The sequence below is a fragment of the Raphanus sativus genome, unplaced genomic scaffold (genome assembly GCF_000801105.2).
Source record: "Raphanus sativus cultivar WK10039 unplaced genomic scaffold, ASM80110v3 Scaffold0157, whole genome shotgun sequence".
NCBI classification, from domain to species: Eukaryota; Viridiplantae; Streptophyta; class Magnoliopsida; order Brassicales; family Brassicaceae; genus Raphanus; species Raphanus sativus.
This window is the reverse complement of record NW_026615477.1, coordinates 1-20836: the sequence shown is the minus strand read 5'-3', so window position 1 is coordinate 20836 and position 20836 is coordinate 1. Positions and strand designations below refer to the sequence as shown.

At 34.4% G+C, this 20836-nt stretch overlaps 3 protein-coding genes, 1 non-coding gene and 1 pseudogene across 5 annotated transcripts; 2 read left to right on the top strand and 3 right to left on the bottom strand.

The window, feature by feature from the left end:
* The first annotated feature begins 753 nt into the window (after positions 1 to 753).
* Positions 754 to 6347, top strand: LOC108820697 (rho GTPase-activating protein REN1-like). Of its 2 annotated transcripts, none has more exons than XM_018593696.2 (23): positions 754 to 887; positions 977 to 1116; positions 1189 to 1266; positions 1486 to 1522; positions 1889 to 1965; positions 2081 to 2151; positions 2230 to 2308; positions 2385 to 2535; positions 2729 to 2845; positions 2926 to 3003; positions 3088 to 3143; positions 3221 to 3290; positions 3375 to 3700; positions 3787 to 4014; positions 4099 to 4356; positions 4431 to 4489; positions 4569 to 4629; positions 4715 to 4798; positions 4900 to 5007; positions 5120 to 5277; positions 5367 to 5412; positions 5478 to 5588; positions 5682 to 6347. In XM_018593696.2, exons 2-23 carry the CDS (start codon positions 1021 to 1023, stop codon positions 6018 to 6020), a joined length of 2688 nt encoding a protein of 895 aa, XP_018449198.1. In that variant the 5' UTR covers positions 754 to 887; positions 977 to 1020; the 3' UTR covers positions 6021 to 6347. The 2 variants fall into 2 exon arrangements, with proteins under 2 accessions (XP_018449198.1, XP_018449197.1); XM_018593695.2 differs by having other exon boundaries at positions 4900 to 5013.
* Positions 6348 to 6746: 399 nt separating this feature from the next.
* On the bottom strand, positions 6747 to 6827 carry TRNAS-GCU (transfer RNA serine (anticodon GCU)). Its single transcript has one exon. It is a non-coding gene; the product is annotated as a tRNA-Ser (tRNA).
* Positions 6828 to 7254: 427 nt separating this feature from the next.
* LOC108819164 (AP-4 complex subunit mu) lies at positions 7255 to 10597 on the bottom strand. The gene is made up of 13 exons (XM_018592154.2): positions 10432 to 10597; positions 9997 to 10091; positions 9623 to 9826; positions 9426 to 9542; positions 9221 to 9349; positions 8890 to 9016; positions 8465 to 8565; positions 8289 to 8393; positions 8097 to 8191; positions 7922 to 8009; positions 7781 to 7841; positions 7609 to 7682; positions 7255 to 7527 (listed from the first exon to the last, which is right to left on the bottom strand). Exons 1-13 carry the CDS (start codon positions 10490 to 10492, stop codon positions 7429 to 7431), a joined length of 1356 nt encoding a protein of 451 aa, XP_018447656.1. The 5' UTR covers positions 10493 to 10597; the 3' UTR covers positions 7255 to 7428.
* Positions 10598 to 10899: 302 nt separating this feature from the next.
* LOC130501305 (thioredoxin-like 4, chloroplastic) lies at positions 10900 to 11673 on the top strand (annotated as a pseudogene).
* Positions 11674 to 11924: 251 nt separating this feature from the next.
* LOC108819379 (transcription initiation factor IIA subunit 2) lies at positions 11925 to 13642 on the bottom strand. Its single transcript, XM_018592398.2, has 4 exons — positions 13325 to 13642; positions 13071 to 13210; positions 12924 to 12974; positions 11925 to 12235 (listed from the first exon to the last, which is right to left on the bottom strand). The coding sequence occupies exons 2-4, from the start codon at positions 13197 to 13199 to the stop codon at positions 12095 to 12097; spliced, it is 321 nt and encodes a 106-aa protein (XP_018447900.1). The 5' UTR covers positions 13200 to 13210; positions 13325 to 13642; the 3' UTR covers positions 11925 to 12094.
* Positions 13643 to 20836: the final 7194 nt, after the last annotated feature.

Below are 20836 nucleotides of genomic sequence, written 5' to 3'. Positions count from 1 at the left end.
CAAAACTTATAGATTTAAATAAGAGACCCTTTAAATAATTTTAATAAAATATTGTTAATTGATGGGCTTTTTAAGCAGATAAAAGGACCGCGAGTTTCCTAAGAGGCCTCTTGGCTAAAACAGCCACAGCCCAATAGCCCATACATTTACAGCATCTCTCTCATGCTAGGCTTATTATATTATTCACCGCTAACTATTGTAAACTTCCTAATCTGCGTTCCGGATGCTATGTGCCCCAAGGGGCAAAATTAATCGAGAGGAATGAATTGAGTCCCCATGCAAGCAACACAGTATCTAAAAGATACCTTATCCAATCTGTATAGAGATGCAAGAGAATAATTAAAACAGAGGTGTCAGCATTTAAAATGAGTGGTGGGTGGATTGGATGATGGTCGTGCGCAGCACGATTCAGCAAGGTTGTACTAATTAGCTTGTCATTTCTTTTTCCTCTTCCCCCTCCCCCCCCCCAATACCTCGGACAAGGAAGCGTTATGGAATCCATATTATCAAAAAAACTATATGTAGATTAGAGAGAGTGGACATACATGTGTATTTTTTTTTTTGGTTCAAACATACATGTGTATTTAATTAATTATACAATATTTTAATAAATGCTTGAAAATTTTCCCTCCAAGAAGAGATGGAACTATGATGCTGACATGTCAGACTACCGAATAATGAAAAACAGAAGGGGCTTTCCTCTGTTTACGCCCAAAATTTCCGCTTTACCTCTTCTCCCATACTCAAACCACCGTTGAACACATCAATCATTCATATCTCTCTCTCGTCACCCTAAAAAACTAATTATTTTATTTTATTTTCAAAATTAATTATTGTTAACATCACCTCCTTCCTTCATCCTCCACAGGGATCCAAAAAAAATCAAGGTACTATTTCTCGAATCCATGCTTCGATTGGCTACTTCCATTACGTTTTCTTGATCAGACATTCTTCTTCTTTCTTCTTCTGGATATAGTGCATCATTTTGAATGGCGTGAAAACTGCGTTATATAACAAGCTATGTATCAAGCTACGTCTAGCAAAAACGGAGAATCTTCTTCTTCACAGCCTCCTCAACAACAGCAGAATGATAACGAACCAGAACAGGAGCAACATGTACGTCTCTCCCTTTCATCATTTTGCAATAATTCAATCTCCCTAACATCTCTTGTTTCTTTCCAATCGTAGGGTGACACATGTAGTATTCCTCCTGCGCAGTCTGGAAACATAGACTCTCGTTCCCGTGGCAGCGCCAACAACAACACGGTAATCACGTTTTTTCTTACATTATTGTTTTTCCTAACACAAAACCATACATTATCTTCTTCTTCTTCTTCATTTTTGTCATTTATTTTTTATGTAAAAGAAACAAGCCTTTATAATTCAAAAGAAAGAAAAAAAGAAACTAGCATTAACGCTAGTACATTGATTGCGTTTAACGTTAGATATATCTGACTCTTTTAGTGATTTTGATACATTTTGTAGGTATTCAAGAGTGGACATCTATCTATATCATCAAAAGGTATGTTTTAGTTACTAGCTTCTTAGCACGAGAGTTTCTTAGTTTCAGGCAGCCTTTTGTGTTTGTGTGTGTGTGTTTTTTACAATACTATGATGATGAGACTTTGTTCTTTAGAGTTTGTTTCCTTCTCTCTAAGGACTTAGAGGTGCTGCATTTCCAGCTAGTAATTAAGGACATATACCATGTAAAGTGGGGGTTATGCATGCTGTATCCTAAGAAAACTTGCTCTTATGTTTCACTATTATTACACCTTTTCCAATTTTCTTGGGGGATTCTTGATTAGTAGTAGCGTTGGGCTAACCATAGTGCAAAAAGTCCTATTAATTTTGGTTAATGTAAAAGTCTCAAAAGGTTTTCTTAACACAGGGCTTGGCTGGACATCTTGGAAGAAAAGATGGTTTATTTTGACACGTACTTCACTTGTTTTCTTCCGAAGTGACCCGGTAAGCTTTCATTTATATATATATATTCTGATGAAGAGTACTGCATCCTTTTACTTTTGTGTGTTTCATAAAGCAGTAGAGGAGGAGGGACTAAAAGGTTGTTTTTGTTTTACAGAGCGCAGTCCAACAGAGAGGCGGTGAAGTCAATTTAACCCTTGGTGGAATTGATCTCAACAACTCAGGCAGGTTGGCTTCTTGTCTGTAACCTACGTATCTGTTTCGGTGTTACTAACATCATATAACATTGGACTATTTTGTTTTTAGTGTGGTTGTTAAGGCAGATAAGAAGCTGTTGACTGTTCTCTTCCCTGATGGTCGTGATGGACGTGCCTTTACACTCAGGGTTCCTTCACAACTTTTCTTTTATATATCTCCTTGTTGTTTATCGAATATTATTTGATATTTTCTCTTGCTTTCAGGCTGACACTATGGAGGATCTACAAGAGTGGAAAACTGCTCTTGAAAACGCTTTGATGCAAGCACCTAGTGCTTCCCATGTTATGGGTCAAAATGGTATCTTCAGGAATGATCATGCACCAGATGCACCCCCTGCCGATGTTGATGAACCCAGTATGTCTTTAAGCACTCATGTATTATCTATCATGTAAAACAAATGTTCCCTTCCTCTGGCGTTCAAAAGGCTGACCAGTTAGTACTAAAAAGCTCACAAGAATGTGCACATTGTTTAGATAACTGATGACATCTAAAAGATTAGTTTCTCTTTCAACTCATTTAGACAATGGTTAATTTTTTTTGCTTGCAGAAGAAGAGACACCAACAAATTTGACTGTCTTTGGAAGACCAATACTACTTGCTCTAGAAGAAGTTGATGGATCTCCATCTTTCTTGGAAAAGGCTCTTAGATTTGTTGAAGATCATGGTACTACTAGTTTCAACCTTTCTGCTTTCTTTATAACCCATATATATATTGAGCTAGAAAAAGATATCTTTATATTGCAGGAGCCAAGACAGAAGGAATCTTGAGACAAGCTGCTGATGTTGATGATGTTAACCATCGGATTCGTGAATATGAGCAAGGTTTTAGATCACTGCATATATAGTGCATATACATGATGATCTCCTGCATTGAATTAAAACTAATACGTAGTCACTTTGGCTCAGGGAGAAATGAGTTCACTCCCACTGAAGATGCTCATGTTATTGGTGATTGTCTTAAGGTACATGCCACACTAAACTTTTGGCTCTTTAAATCTCTCTCTCTCTCTCTCTAACTGTATTTTCATAAAATGCGCAGACTGTTCTCAGGGAGATGCCTTCCTCTCCAGTGCCTGCTTCTTGTTGCAACGCCCTTCTTGAAGCTTGCCGTAAGTTTCTAACTCTCTTCTGCCTTTAAGTTCACACCACACCTTACTTACATCCAAACACTTTATAACGTGTAACATTATCAGGTGACCGTGGCCATAGAGTCAATGCCATGCGTGAAGCAATTTCTGAATCATTCCCTGAACCAAATCGTCGCCTTCTTCAAAGGATCCTGATGATGATGCTGGTAGTGGCCTCTAACAAAAATGTGAACCGGATGAACACAAATGCAGTTGCAGCTTGTATGGCACCTTTGCTTCTTCGACCTCTTCTCCATGGTGACTGTGAGATTGAAAATGATTTTGATGTCGGCGGTGATGGTTCAGCGCAACTTCTGCAAGCAGCTGCTGCAGCTAATCATGCACAGGCTATAGTCATCACACTGTTAGAAGATTATGAAAACATCTTTGGAGTAAGATTAAAAGGTTATACTATTCTGCATAGTGAGCTTATTTTCAGACACTGACATCTATCTACATGTATGGTATGTGGATGCAGGAAGGTTCCTTGTCAGCTGGATTGTACTCTGATTCAGAAGAGAGTGGTAGTGGAACCGAGGAGGGAACAGATGATGAAGAGTATGATGATGATGATGGCACACAAGGATCTGATGAATACACAGATGAGGAAGGGGACCTTGAAGATGAATCTGAAGGATCATACAGTGAGAGTGAAGCCTCTGTCGATCATCATGGTGATGACCATAAGGCACGGTCCCATACTAAGGTTCAGTAGTTAATCCATTCTTGACCTGATGATACAAGTTCCTTGCTCTTCACTCCATCTTTACTTGACCATTGTGTTTTGCAGATAAATGATAACTTAAGTTCTGAATCAAAATCTCCAAAAGGAAGTATGAAGCCTAAAGTTCCTAAGAAGCTATTATCCGGCTCTAACCGGTCTTCGCTACCACGGTATGCTGATGATGATGCAAGGAAGGATGATAACATCCTAGTTAAAGGTTCTTCTGATGAGGTCTCAAAAACTGAGGATAGAAACTCATCAACTTCAGATGTAGCCTCTGCCTCTAAGGAACCGTCTAGTGAAAGACACTGGGGACGTGCCCATGTAAGTTTCTTTGATGTGGTTTCCTTAAGCTCTTAAACGTTTTAGTAAAAAAGTTTGGTCTTATATGTGCACAGGGGAAGAGAAACCTTTCCATAGAATCTATTGAACTCTCAGCTGAGGTGGACGAGGCCGAGTAAGTATCATTATCATCATCATCATCTCTACAAGTGATTTCACATTCTGTATCTGACAATGTTTTTTACACTCTGCAGTGCTGACGTTGAAAGACTTGAGACAACCAAAACAGAGCTACAAAACAGAATTACAGAGGAGGTCATGATAAGTACCTTTGAGTATATAACTCGTTGGCTAATACAACTGGTGATTTTTTTAACAAGCTTTATTTTTAATACAACAGGTTAAGAACAATAAAGTTCTACATTCTAGTTTGGAGAGACGGAAGAAGGCTTTGTACGTGAGACGCGAAGCTCTAGAGAAAGATGTAAAGCGCTTAAAACAAAAACAAAAACCATATCCAAAAGCTAAATGAAGTTTTTGTCTTATTGAGTGTTTTTACAAATGTTGTTGTCTTCTTTCTTTTAGGTGGAAAGGCTACAAGAACAGTTGCAGCAAGAGAGAGACAAGAGATCAGCTTTGGAAGTAGGACTGAAAATGTCAAAAGGGAATAAACCTATTCAAGAAACAACTGATGTAAAGGTTGCTCTTGTTGTTGTTGTTGTTGTCGTCGTTGTCTAGGAACTTGTTTTGGTTAGAAAGTACATATCCAACTTGAAAGAGACATGTTCTTTTTTTGTTTTTACAGTTGAATAAAGATCTGCAAGAAGTAGCTCAAGCAGAGGATGATATTACCAACTTGGAGCATAAGGTTGATGATCTTGAAAACAGACTTGGTAAACAAGACGTGAAAGCCTCTGGTGCAAGCAAAGGATCTCGGAGAAGTCCAGAGCATAATGCAAAAATGTAAGGATATATTCATCAACACATTCAAAACTTGATCACCTCACAACAAAGCTAAGTACTAGTCTTGTTTCAACCTTTGTCACACACAGGAAGGAGAAACAAAAGGATACAGAAGCAGCAGCCTCCACGCTCAAGGTAAGTATCTGATACTTGTCTGTCAAGTCTTTCTCTGTATTTTATGCCCTAACATTATTTAGCAGGAAGGGCATTGGGATGCAAGAGGAAATGAGAAAGAGAGGCAACATGAGCCACGTGGCAAAAGCTCGCAGAAGCTTGCGGGCACGTCTAAGAGGTCTGGCTCAAAGGGAGAGGTATGCTTTCATATATACTGAAGCAACACAAAACATATATCATTTTGTTTTCATTCAAAAACATGCTGAAGCTTAGTACAAACAAACAAACAGGGAAACACAACAACGACTTCTGCACTTTCCAAATTGACAATGAGACTCAACTTCCTCAAGGAGAGACGTAGTCAGATCGCTAACGAGCTTTCAAACATGGACAAAGGAAAAAGCAGCTCAGGGCAACCCAGTCCATCCTCGGGGCAAAAGCGCAGTCCCCAGGAGACTGAAAGAGGAGGAACAGGTTCGAACCAGAACCAGAACCAGGATTCAGACAGCAGCAAACTCAATAGCCCGCATGTTCTTGACCGAGGAAGATCAGACAACGGAGGAGATAGAAGCAAAGGATCCGGTGGAGGAAACCATCCCAGCACTACACCAAGGACCTTCTCCAGATGATATCGGTCACTGAGAGCTGCTTAAACCCAACTCCCCCCAGATGTACAGTCACTATTTAACTCCAGGTCCTATGCTTATTCTTTTCTCCCCCAACCGACAAATAACAGATTCATTCTTTATTAGTTCTCTCTCTCCTCTTGCTTCAAAGAATCAAATAAACTACACTCTCTTTTTTTTTTTATTGTGTTATTGACTGTTCAGTGGATATATGTTACTATGGTAGAGACATTTACATCAGTATAGAAACAAAACAAAAAATTGAATTGTATGTAACAACTAACAACAGTGCTTGCTTGAACAAAATCATAAATGATTCCTCTGCTAGTATTGTTTATAGAATTATAGTTGTCATTATCGATCTTCATCTACAATAATAAAAGAATGATAAAATAAATATCACAAAACAGCTTCATGACTTGCTCTACAACGTAAAGAAGAGGACACTAGAGAAAGATCACTGCCCAAAAACCGTTGAAACAAAGCCTTTGTAAAGAGCCATTTTTCTGCTCTTTTACCGTCTTCACCGCGCATTCCCACGCGCCTTCATCGCTCTCGTCTTTGTATTAAAAGAACTGAGAGTTCTCTAATCATTAGAGTATACCTTAACTGCTGTTAGAACTGCAAGAGTGAAGACAGACTCGCAGGCTTACGAGCAAAGTTAATTGGCTTCTTCATTCTTAAAAGTCTTCATGAAAAATTCTAGTCTTCATGAGAAAAAGTATTAGACGTCGCCTGAGAGATTCGAATCTCGCGGGCAGAGCCCATGTACTTAGCAGGCACACGCCTTAACCACTCGGCCAAAGCGACTTGTTGCTATGTTGCTGATATATAAAATATAAATATAAATACAGTTATGATTGTGAGATTGTTGACCTGAGCCTACTAATCAGATTTGTTGCTATAAACCTTCACTCATACAAACATTTTTTTTCTGCTTGAATTGCCTGGTAATAAAAACAGGAGCATACGTCTTGGTTTTAGAATTTGATTTAAACACGTCAAGGGAGTGAGTTTATTAAAAACCCTTTTAGGATTGGTGAAAGTGGTAGATATATATATAGTGTACAGTGGGGAAGAAAGTTGTTCTAATATTTGTGTAACAACCATGAATAAAGCTAATCTACTCGTGCACACAAGAGAGATGGTGTATCCTAAGTCTTAACAAGTGTCATAAAAGAGATCATCAGGGCCAGGGGAGAACAAAAATAAAGCATATGATGAACACCAAAACAAGAACATATATAAAAAGAAATAAGATAGAAGAGTTAACATTCGACATGTACTGTGAAGCATCTTGTCAACAACCTCTTACAACTTAGAACAAGTATGATCAGAATCCGAACAAACATTGGTAAAGAGAAAAGTTGCTTGGGACATACAAAGTGACAAAACATTATTATATGAAAGGTCATATCCGAGCCACGTATGAATTGGCCTGCGTCACGTATCTAACCCAACGATATGGATTGTGACTACTCGAGTTCTTTGCTATCTGCAAGTATTTGACCTGCATCACACGAGTCATTACAACATGTGATTTAAAGAGTAACAGTAAATATAAGATGGGCACCGTCAGCATTTTGCTTACCTGAAGTTTAGAAACATTGTACATCGGTATCGTGAACGTCATGCTGACAGGCCCAGCTTCCTTTGTGATGTTACCTAAAACGATATTGAGAATGTATTATCAGTAATGCTTTCATCTTTCTCTGCGAAAAAAAAAACAAATAAGGAAAGCTTTTTGTCTTAAGAGGGATCACCATGAAACTCTTGTGAAAATGTCAGCTTCGCACGCAGTGTATGTTCAGCCCCGCCAACAATCTGGAACACCACAGTTAGCAAACTGGAAGCACCATACTATAAACTCAAATAGCAAACCGCGAGAGAGATTCAAGACTTGCCTTTTTAAAACTCCATTCAAGCATTTTGCTGGTTTCCTTGAAATCTGTTTTCTGCCCAGTCGCACCAAGTTCTAACTCAAAACTAGCCCTGTCACAACCAAACACAACCCGTTGAATCTAATATCTTGTGTGATTCAAAATTTACCATAGCTATCATTTATGCAAGCGTACCAACCTGGAAGTATAATTTGGCAATGGCATCTGAATAGTAATCGTGTTTGCAGTTATGTCTGAAGGAAACTCGGCGCGTATTTTAATAATCACTTCGGCCTAAATTTCAGCAAGCAGAGAGATTATACGACATAAGCACTTGGGATAAAGATTTATAAAGTATCTGACCAGACGACGTGTAAGCACCAAACTGTACCTTAAGGCGTCCGGCCTCTTCAATCAAGGTATTAACATGAAACGGAGGCCTGAACTCTTGGGTCATACGGTAGTTCATTACCGGAAATTCACCATCTGGTGGAACCTGAAAAGGAAACGCAAGTTAAAGAGCTATTATGACAAGGTGTTATATGTGGTAAGTTTTTTGAAGCTCACCAGGGACAAAGTTCTATCCAAGTCGAAGCTATCAAGACGAACAGACTCATGAAAGTTACAATCATCAAGTATCACCCCTGAACCTGAAGAACTCCTATAATCTGCAACAAAAGAATGAATTTATACCTCAATTGTGAATGTTACCTCAATAGTAGATTGAACCAACTTTATGGGTGTGAAGATAATAATGATTTGCCACAAATACGCAGAAGAGTTGAACAATTGTAGCTATATACTAAAGAATTATCTTATGAAGAAAGCTTATAAGTGGAGTCATGCAGCTTAGTGCATGTTTCAAGCATTCTCAATGCCGAAATGTCACGGAGCAGACACCAATATTTCAAAAATAGTGAAAGAATAGAATACGACGTAGATCCTTCACAAAATAGTAATTTTGATTGAAAGGGGTGAAATGAACAAAATACCATATACTGATCTTTCTCCTCTTCCTATGTTTAGGTCTTCATTAAGAGCTAAACGAATTTCTGGATTACCAGAAAGATAACTCTTCATTTGAATGGTGCCATCAATCTCAGAAGTCAGTATATAACCCTGTTCAGAAACCAGAAAGAAGTCATGGATAATTTCGAGGAAGAAAACTAACATGAAGATGTAAAACTACACATATAAGGACATAATACATAGAGTTGATCTGCAGAAATAAATCGTTTCATGTGGCAATGTGAACAGAACCTGGCAAGACTTCCATAACTTCTTGTGATATAATAAACTAAAAAAAGAAAAGCAAATACTCACGCTTGAACTAAAAGTAACACTGATTTTCTCGATGATGTCCACAAAAATTTCCTCTCTTCTCCGACCTCCAGGATCATTAGCTACAACCGACTTCGTAACTGCTGTTCCAGGCATTCTTTTGGACCCTTGCTGCATATAACATTAATTCAAGGGGTCATTATCATATACCATACAAAGGTTTAAAAAAAAAAAAAATCAATCTCACTGTGAAGATGGCAGCAGGATCGAGAGGTTGAAGGCGTGCAGGAGCAATCAAAATTGGCTCGTTGAATACATAGGATTTCAAAACCTCGGTTGATGTAGTTTGCACGTAACCAAAATCCTAAATCAAGGTGTCATATTTTTAGTAATATTCGCTACAAACGCATTAACATACTCGCTAATGATGATGATGAGACTTACAATGACTTCATCAAGCAACTCATACACGAGCACAAAGTTCTTCCTGAACGAATCTTCATTCAAAACACCGAGGTAGTCCTTAATAACACGAGCGATCCTTTGTAGAAGCTCCAGAACCAGAGAAGGTGAGACGTTAACCCTCGTTGTCGCAACGAAATATAGACCAACAACCTTGACATGGAAGTAGTTCACACCATCTACATTCTATAAAGCACACAGCAAAAAAAAAAAAAAAGAATGAGAGTTAGATTCATTAGAGCTCTGAACTAAACAGAAAAAAATGCTCACCAGTCACCACTAACAAAACAGTTGAATTCATTATCATTATCACATTTGGATATTCATATTAAATTAATGAGGACGATGATACCTACAAAGATAGGTGGTGCTTCAGCATTACCATCCTCCTTCCAGAACTTGACTTTACGGAAGAATGTCTCTGTACTTCCTTTTGGTACCTCAGCTCGGTCTGTTGCAAATGAAAACGTTACACATCAAAGTTCTCGTTAACAAAAAAAATAACAAACAAGGTTCTTCTACTAAATACAGAGCAGAGAGTCCTCTAATGGAACTATGGAAGCCAGAACACTTTAATCTGTTATATCGTAAAATCTGAATTGGAAAATTCTGCTAAACATTTAATGCGAGCAGATACGAAATGGTGGTGGATCAAACAGATCGATGAGCTTAGAGAAGCTTCAATGGAGAAAATCTCACGAAACGGTGACGATAAGTCCGGAATATCAAGGAATAAGCAGCAGAGAGGATGAGATCGGGAGATAGAGAGAGAGAGAGAAGAGAGAGCTTACAATCACGGAAGACGATGTTATCTCCTCGCTGAGATAAGACGAAGAACTGAGAGATCATCATCCCCTTCCTTTCCTGGACCCTACTGTTCGCCGATCGTTCTCTCGTCTGTGTGTATCTGCTCTCTGGTGGTTTGCTCACGTTTTTTTTTATTTTACCAATTGATTAAAGTCGTTATCGCAAAGCTTCTTCACCAGTCGGAAGGTTTGACGGGGGGGCCCATTTTAGCATATCACAAGATACTGTAATTGTTGTTGTTATATATGTTTCTGCTAGATACTAGTTTATTATCTTGTATAATGTCTGTGCAATTACCCAAACCCACTAAGGAAAAGGCCCATGTCAATTATAATCTCTGTGTTCTGTGTGTGTGAGTGTTGGTGGATAAAGAGATGTCACCTTGGCAGAGGAACCAACTGGAAAAACTAGATCAAATCATCCAGTTTCTCTGCTATTGACGTTCATTTTCAATGCAGAAGCAGAGCATTCTTCACTCAGAGTACCTAAGATTTGGCAACGGCTTGGTTAAACGGATAAAAACAAGTGCATTTCCTAGATGGTTCACTCGCAGCAGTGGAATCAGAATCTCGTTTCTAACAACTGAAGCTTCTTCATCCATGAGTATAATAAACAAAACTTGCACTCGGAGACCGAACAGCTTAGGACAGGAGATACATACAAGAAGACTTAAGTGATGAAAACCAAGAAGAAGATCTATGTCCGGTTTGAGTATGTCACTGAGTTCAAGACAGATGATGAACTTCTTAGAGTCCTCGAGAAATCCAAAAGAAACTAGCTCTTTGGTTGTGGTTGATTTCTATCATCCTTCATGTGGTTGCTGTAAATACATCTCAAAGCTCCGCAAGAAATCTGGTGACAAAGAAGCTCCCGTTATCTTCCTTAAGCATAATGTGAGCATAATGCATATTTGTTTTAATAATGAACAAGCTACATTGAGATTGTTAAATGATTATTGTAGGTGATAGATGAATACGATGAGCAATCTGAAGTCGCTGAAAGGCTCCGTTTGTACGTACTCCCCTCCCTCTCTGAAGTTTTGTCATAAAACAACAGCAATCACGACAAGAGAGTTTTGATTTACTACACTCTTATGTACAGTCAGCTTCTCTCTTCCACTTCAACAAAAAAATGGAGTTCTGTTAGAAGCATTTGAAACTAGAGACAAGGAGAGGATTGACGCTACTATTCACAAATACACTTCCTCTGAATCTTCAAGCACATAGGAGTAAACCGCACTTTTGGTTACCTTTCCCAAATCAATGACAATAATGAGAACTATATTGAATAAAGCAGCATCCCTCAAACTTGTTGTAAACATCCCTTGCACTTTATCATATACTGAATAAGACAGAGACTATTTTTTTTGTCTCAGACTGGAGGATAGCAAGAAAGAGATGGGTTCAGTATGAATACTTAAGTGCAAGAGAGAAAGGGAATAGTTGACATGGAGAAGTGCGATACAGATAGAGAGAGATGGTGAATCTTAAGAACTTTCTCATAGAAACAGGAGTCCCATATGTCTTTGGGCCGATAATGTACATATAAAGGGGCTAAATTGATGGCTGCAAATGGAGCTCAACATATAGCAAGTGCTTGAGTTTACAAAGTGAAAAAGGGAAAACTCAAAAATCTATTACATATCTCTCACTGTGTGAGCAGCTTAGAGTCACATGCCACTATCTTGACCCGGCTAACATTCTCTTGACGGTCGTCAATCTTGAACATTGCGTCCTGTAATATAAAGGTCCATACGTTGTCACAGAACCTGTAAGTGTGCAAGTGCCCCTGTACAAGAATTTAAAAAACGAGATTTAAGCATCTGCCAAACGTTCTCTCTTATCTTGTGTGCAGCGTTTAATAATTGGCTACGACTAGTGGTTACTATGTCCAAAGAGAATTAACGTCAATCATCAGAAACACTAGCATAAATAACATGATGCTAAGATGTATGGATCTGGATAATCTTGGGGATAACAGATGTCAGTTCCTACTTATTAGCCAGATAACTCAATCCATACAGCCTAATCCTCAAGTTGAACATTATACCTCTAAGAACTCATATATATATGAACTAGCTTCAGCCTTTTTATTCATACATAACACCTAGACAAACTGTGATCTCGACTGAATCCATACAAGATTAAATCAAGTTGCCACCAAAAAAACTCAAAACTGACACAAAATCATGAAACTAGTGGAAGCATGAACTAATAAACTCTCCAAAGACACGAATAATTGCGCTCCAATGTTAAAGTTCCCTAAACTTTCAACTCTAAGAAAATTACTTCCAGGAAATATGAATACTGCATCAGGTTCAAACCAACCAAAACGAACTAGAGCAAGATTATTTAGAGCTACCAATCACAAACAGACATGTGTGTTTACTTTTACCCATTACCGTTAACTAAGATTCAGTATTACAAACAAAGAATTAAAAAAAAAAAAAAAAAGCGAAACAAGAGAGAAAGATCACCTTGATAGACACCTTGGTCTTCACTTGGCTCTCCAGAGCTTCAGTCATGGACTATACAAAAAGGACACATATATATCAGACTGAAACAAAATTAAAAAAAAAAAACCACAGAAGCAAAAAACCAAAAGACTCCAAAGATCAAGTAACCTTATCAAACTGAACAAGGACTTGGATAGCTAGCTCAGGGCTCAAGGTACCGCTCTGAACCATCTCATCCAAAGTCTCCGTCAAACACATCCCTATGGTCGATCTCCTGTATAGCTCAAACGTCGCCATTATCTAACGATCTGCCCGATTCAAAGCAAACTCAAAAATCATCGAAATCGAATTTCTAAACAAATCGGGAAATCTGAAATAGCTTTCGACAAAATAAAAGAGATGAGAAAATAGAGAGGGTTTACCGATCTCCGGCGAAGTAAGAAGAAGGATTGGTACGGCTACCGTTGGGGTCCGATTGCGAAGGATTTGGTTCTCTTGAGCGGAGAAAATAATTTGGGGCTTTTATACCCTAGTTTTTGCAGGCGACTATATATATAGGCAGCGATCGATCAAAGGGAGACTTGAAAGTTCCGTTTTACCCTTTAGTTTCTAGTAGAGTCAAAAGGCCCAAGATGGATAAAGAGAGAAACCCATTAATGCTTTTGTATTTGTAGACCATTAAGACATTGCCTAAAACTGTTATAATACGTTAGGCTAAGCCTATACTGTTTATTTCGGTTTGTTGCCACATTTAATGTGTTTGACCGGTTCAAACACAAAGATTGTGATACTTTTTTTTCGGTCAAAAAAGATTGTGATACTTTTGGTCATGGATTGATTACCTAAATACACCATCGATATAAATATATATATATATATATATATAATTTGGGTATGGAGTAAATAACTCAGCTGCAGCCTGGAGGCAGGCCTGTCACGGACTCCTATTTACACTCACTAGCAGCGCTGGTCATCGGCAAACATTAGTTTTGGATTCCATAGATTTTCGGAATTTGTAAACATACGTAGATGGTCCGCAAATTATCAAACCAAATGTTTTGGCAAAAAAGAAAACAATAGTTTCACGGAATACCATACGAAAAGAAGAAAATTTATTAATTATGCTATATAACATCACTCATACTTGTTTTATGCTAATATCATCCATGAATAAGAAGTAACTATATTCATCTTAGCATTGGCTAAATATATATTTCCTCCGTTTTATATTAGTTGTCGTTCTAAAATTAAATTTTGTTTTATTTTAAGTGTCATTGTCAATGCGTTTATTTATTCTTTTTTTCCATTTTATTCTTACCCTTTCAACTCATTAATTAACATATTCGAATGAAACAATGTATTAGTTAGGAACAGAATAGTAAGTTTTTGATAGTTTTCTTGATCTATGTGAAATCTCAATGTGAAATCTGACAAATAAAATGAAAATGAAGGAGTAGATTAAGGTCATAGTTTTTCATTTGTGGTTACAAATCTACCGAGTAATGGTACGTATCAATTTACAAGAAATGTCTTTAACACATGGGGTTTTCTGTTGCAGCATGAAATGAATGAATGAGAGAATGATGACAACAAGTCAAAAGGTAACACCACCCGTCCACTTTGCTCTTTCATCGATAAATCCTTCTTTTTCTGACTTCTTTAGTTCTTGCAAAGGACATTGCAACAAAGTCATAGCTACTTGCTTCTGCAGCTATCGTTCACGTTAAGTTTGAATAACGGCATGATGTTACTAAACCTGACAAAACAACTCACAAAACTATACTCGGAAGTTTTTAATGTGCTGCATTATAGCAGATCACTGGTCTAAATTTAGCAATACAATAATAATTTTACAAGCTGAGAATTTTCAAACCTTATTCAGGAATATCATTATTGTGGATGCTTCCCGAGATCACTGTTTCTCTTTACCACTATTAGAGTCACCTCGCAAATCTAGACCATCGATGAGAAGGGGAAATAATCCAGCACCTCCCCCACTCCACTCAATTTTTTTATCAAGTAAACTAGTGTAGCTTAAGTTGTGCAAGCTACAAATTATGAGCTATCACGAGAAAGCTCCACTCCAGACAGAAGTTTGGCATCTCTTAGGGAAAATGTATGTCCAAAAGTGTATACGATTATATATGAGTTGGAGACTTGGCATGACCTAATTCTAAAAAGTATCTATATAGCATCTGGAAAAGTCATCAGTGCACTTTATGTATAGAAGTTAACTTCCTTATATGAGCCTAATACTAATTGTATATTTAGTCATTTAGAGATTGGTGAGGTGCACCTATAAAACCCCTTCTCACAAATGGTCTAGACATGAGAGACAACTCGAGCGAACCTGTCATCAGTCTTCAATTTAGTCAACCACTACAGCTCCATGCTTAAATGTAGCACTGCATAAACAGTGGCATATGGCTTTCAGATTCAGATTAATTCATGTTACAAAGATATGTGAATATTACCAAAAAAAAAATCATGTATCGCTAATTTTAGAAAAGTACTTTTTATTTTAATCATCTAAGAAAATATCGAAATGTTTGGTCTAATCTAGTCTAATCACCTAGTCAGTGTTAATTTGCAAAAATATAATAAAGATAATGAACAAGGATGTGTTCCTAAATTACATATAATTTGGGCAGAGACTTTCAGTAAAACTTTTTGTTTACCTTAAAGTGTGACTAAAGAAGATGCAACAAAATGAAATTAAAGATCACAAGAGTCGATTTGTTTCTTCTTTTCTAATATGATGTTCATACGTAAAAGGAACATGGCCACTAAGTACAATTACAATGGGAAAATGACAATCGCACTAGCTACTAGAAAGACACGGATCATGCATTAGGTGTGCATATTAATAAGATATTTTATACCAAAAAAGCATACGATCAAGGATATAATTTTTTTACGAAACATATGCATCTTAACAAAAGTAAATGGAGATGAGAAACCAAACACGAAAAAGGTGACAGATCCATCTCTATCAGTTATCACCCCCATGAACATCAATCTACACATGCAACCTAAATTTAAACACTCTTCTTTCTAAGTACGGCTTCTTTCATTTAACTAAAATTTAATACATTTTAGTGCTAAAAGGGAAAGCAAAACAGTAAAACTTGGATCCACAATTCAGAGAGTATGATAAGTAAAGCTCATGCAGCTGATCTACTAAATGATAAACTCATTCTCCCACTTCTCAAACAATGTGACAGATCCATCTCTATCAGTTATCACCCCCATGAACATCAATCTACACATGCAACCTAAATTGATACACTCTTCTTTTTAAGTACCGCTTCTTTCATTTAACTAAAATTTAATACATTTTAGTGCTAAAAAAAAGCAAAACAGTAAAACTTGGATCCACAATTCAGAGAGTATATGATAAGTAAAGCTCATGCAGCTGATCTACTAAATGATAAACTGATTCTCCCACTTCTCAAACTACTGGTGAGAGAGAGATATCTCAAACAATGTAACATAAAATAAATTTGCAAGTGAAAAGCACCTTAATGAACGAGATATTACAGAGCGAGAGCGAATGAAGAAGGAAGAAGAGAGCATGGTGATTACAAGGAGGCGAGAGAGGGTTTTATATAGTAATCCAGAGGAAGCATGACCTCAATTTTAATACTGAATTATCGATTAGTGCGTTAATCAGATTTCAATTAGAATTTTATAATTGAATTGAGTGAGACATGTAGGGCTTCTGATGCTGGCATAAAGCCGTAACTCAGGCTGCTCTAGTCACTGTACACTTGGACTTGGTCAATGGTACACTAGGCTCCGATCTCCATTGAAACAATATTCCAAAATATTTTATTAACTTCGTAAAACTAAAAAACATTTCTCTAATCATTTATTCATCAAAACCATATCACATTTAAATGTAAGGAGTTTTTATCGAGTAAATATTGATTAGAAAAGGAAAAGAAGTGCATGGAAGCAAGAAGAAAAAGTGGAGACACATGTCCAGCTCGGACTTGACCATATAGACCAGAAATAAAGTTAAACCTTTGAATAGTTGTCTCCTTTAATGAATAAACAATTAGTCACGTTTCTCTTCTAGTTCTTTCTGGATCTGTCAGCCTCCTATTTTTTACTCTTACTTTTCTTTGAGTGTGTGCACCATATTGGTATTTATATATTCGAGCGAAAACTATTATTTTATGACATTAGAATATTTCTTTTCTGATGTTCAAAAAAATATTCTAATGTCATAAAAAAAATAGTTTTCGCTCCTTTATCTTTCGTAAACAACATAGATTCCCATAAGAATATTTCTCTTGAAAAAAAAAGAATATTTCTCTTGGCGGAGTTCCAAACATAAAAATTCATAATTTCGGAAATTTGAAAATTTTGAAAAACTAAATAGTATTTTTAGTTTTAATTATCTTTTTAATTTCATACATGCAAATTAAAAATATTTAATTCTGTATATTTAAAAAAATAAAAATATTATTATTTATACATTTAACCACCTTTTACCCAATAAAAATAGAAATGAGAATATGTTAACCATGTTCAAGTCTCGCTAAATTCAGAGCGCTAGCTTATTAGTCAGTGTTATCTTTCTTTGATATTAGTTGAAATTGGTCTAAGACATCCACACTCAGACCATCTTCGTTTTTGTACTGAGACACTGCATTTGGATATTAATACTAAAACTAGATTTTGACCCGCACAACCGTGCGGATATTTATTTTTATGTTTATATATATATATTTGGTTTATTTAGTTAGTATATATTTTAAGATTATTTATATATTTAAATGTTTAAATCATATTTCAACTACAATAATTTTATAGTTTTCATGCTGTTAATTAACTAACTATTTCAAATGATCGCATATAAATATATATATATATATATATATATGTATGTATTTTATATTTAATTTATTGTGATCCCGATCCGTAATTCAAAGTACTAGATTTCCTTGAAAATTTTGTTTTGTTTATTCAGTTATATAATAAGTATTGTTATATAAAAGTTTAAGAAAAGTTAACTTTTTATACATGTATTATATAGTTTATTAATGTTAAACCATCTACCAACATATTATATTTTTAGAATAAATGTTTTATATTTATGAAAATAAAATATACTAACTTATCAATTTAAAATAATTTTTTTTAACTGTGATTTAAAATAATTTTATCATATTTAGTTCAATATAGTAGTTTTAATTAAAATGTTAGATTTGTTAGAAATGGCATACTTCAGAATTATTTTGTATTTAATTACTATAATCTCGATCCGCAATTCAAAGTGCTAGATTTCTTTTAGTAATTTGTTTTGTTTATTTAGTTTTATATAATAGATTATTGTATATATAAAATTTTAAGATAAGTTAATTTTTATACATGTTATATAATTAAACAGAAATGGATATTGCTTTCCAACAAAATCTTTTTAAAAATCTTTGTAAAATCTTTGTAAAATGTATTTTTGAAAAGTAATCATTTTAAGTGGCTATTATTATCATTACAATATTTTATATAATTATATTTTTTGTTTTTAAATCAAAACTAAATTAAATTTAAATTTCTGATTATATTTTTATGACAACTAAAATTGAAATTAATCAATTTTCGAAAAAAAATATTGAAAAGATTCTGAAAAGATTCTTAAAAGATTTTGTTAGAATTTTCTTAAATTAATATTTATTTTTATTTTAAATAAAAATGAAGATACTAAATGATATTATAGTTAAGTTATGTGTAGTTTATAAATATTCTAAATAATAGTCCAACTTAAATATCACACATGAAATGAAATTATAACTTCTATTTTAGTATAATAGATTGCTTCTTATTATGTATTTATTTATATTTAATTTATTATGATCCCGACCCGTAATTCAAAGTGCTAGATTTCCTTGAGAAATTTGTTTTGTTTATTTAGTTTATAAAAATAAATTATTGTATATATAAAAGTTTAAGAAAAGTTAACTTTTTATACTTGTATTATATAGTTTATTAATGTTAAACCATTCTACCAACATATTATATTTTAGAATAAATGTTTTATATTTATGAAAATAAAAATACTAACTTATCAATTTAAATGATTTTATCATATTTAGTTCAATATAGTAATTTTAATAAAATGTTAGATTTGTTAAAAATGACATACTTCAGAATTATTTTGTATTTAATTTACTATAATCTAGACCCGTAATTTTATGACAACTAAATTTTAAATTAATCAATTTTCGAAAATAAATTTTAAAAGGATTCTGAAAAAAAACTTCAAAGATTTTGTTAGAATTTTTTAAATTAATATTTTTTTATCGTAAATAAAAATGAAGATATTAAATGATATTATTAATATGAAGATTAATAATAGATAAAAGTACAGTGTGACAAAGTCTAGTAAGTAGTCCATTTTTTAAAAAAATCACACATGAATTAGAAGTTATGACTTCTGTTTTAATATAATAGATATTGTTTAGTGGATATATTACATTATCATTTACATATAAAATTTAGAGTATCCAGATATTCGAGATTCAAAAATATAGAATTTAAATGTCGCAATTACATTCCAAAATTTAAAAACTTAAATACCTTTAATACAAATATAAAAATTAACTAAAATATTTATTATAATAATTAGATAATCATTTAATCGGCAAATTCACGCTTTCACGGCAAAACCTGAAAATCTCAATTTTCCATAAAACAAAATCGCATTTCCCACCATAATCATAAAATTATGTTTTCTTACCAAAATTGTAAATTGTATTTTTTGCTAAAATATAAAAATATATATTTTTGACTGAAACGTAAAATTACTTTTTGCTGTCAAAAATGTAAATCCACATTTTCTTGCTAAAATGTAAACATATGTTTTCTCGCTGAAACCAAAATATTCTATCTTCCAGCCAGTCCAACCAAAATAGTAAAATCATATTTTCCGCCAAAATCGTAAAATTGTTTTTTTTGCGCCAAAAACAAAATTGGAAAATCACATTTTCTTGTAAAAAAAATGGAAATTCGCATTTTCACCAAAACTAAAAAAATATGTTTTCCAGCAGAAACTGATAAATTATGTTTTTCACCCAAAACATAAAACCGCATCTTCAGCTAAAACCACTAAAATCGCTAATTTTTTTTTTGTCAAAATCCGCAAAATTGCATTTTTTCCAAAACAAAATTAATTTTAGGTAAATTTGTTTGAATATTATAATAAAAATCATGTCCCTGTTAGTCTTTTTAATTACTAGTATTAAAATACTATCATAAAAAAAGCAACTTAACATTTATATGTTGTAAAAAAACATTTATATGTTGTATTCATATGCTATATCTAACTAATGCGTCAAATATTTAATTAAAAAGAGTGTATATACAGTAGAACCTCTATAAATTAATAATGTTGAGATTGTAAAATTTATTAATATATATAAATATTAATTTACAAAATTTTCTTTTTTACTTTTTTCTATTTTGAATACTTTTATTTATAAATAAGAAATTTTTGATTTTACCGTAATACATTAATTAAATTTTAGAAAATTGACTTTATGCTTTATATATATCTTATTTGGTACATATTTTTTATGTTTTCCAGAATTGTTATATGGTTTTTGATATAATTTTACTAAATATTATCAAAAATATATTGAAATGTTAAGAAAAATATTGGTATTATCATTATGAATATAAAACAACCGTATAATGTTTAGAGCTTCATTTTCTTAGACTTAAAACTTGAATTTTAAATCGCAGCTCAATAAGTTATTTCTCAGGGTAATTCTATGTGAATGAGAGTGTGACAACCCGTTCGAGGATCCTGACACAGTTCTGTAGATCATCGACCTCAACCCATTCTTTATGAACCTTCACGGATTCCCAATAATTACATTGTTGGTGCGTTTGACGTTTCTCGAATCAAATCCTCATCTTTGAACAAT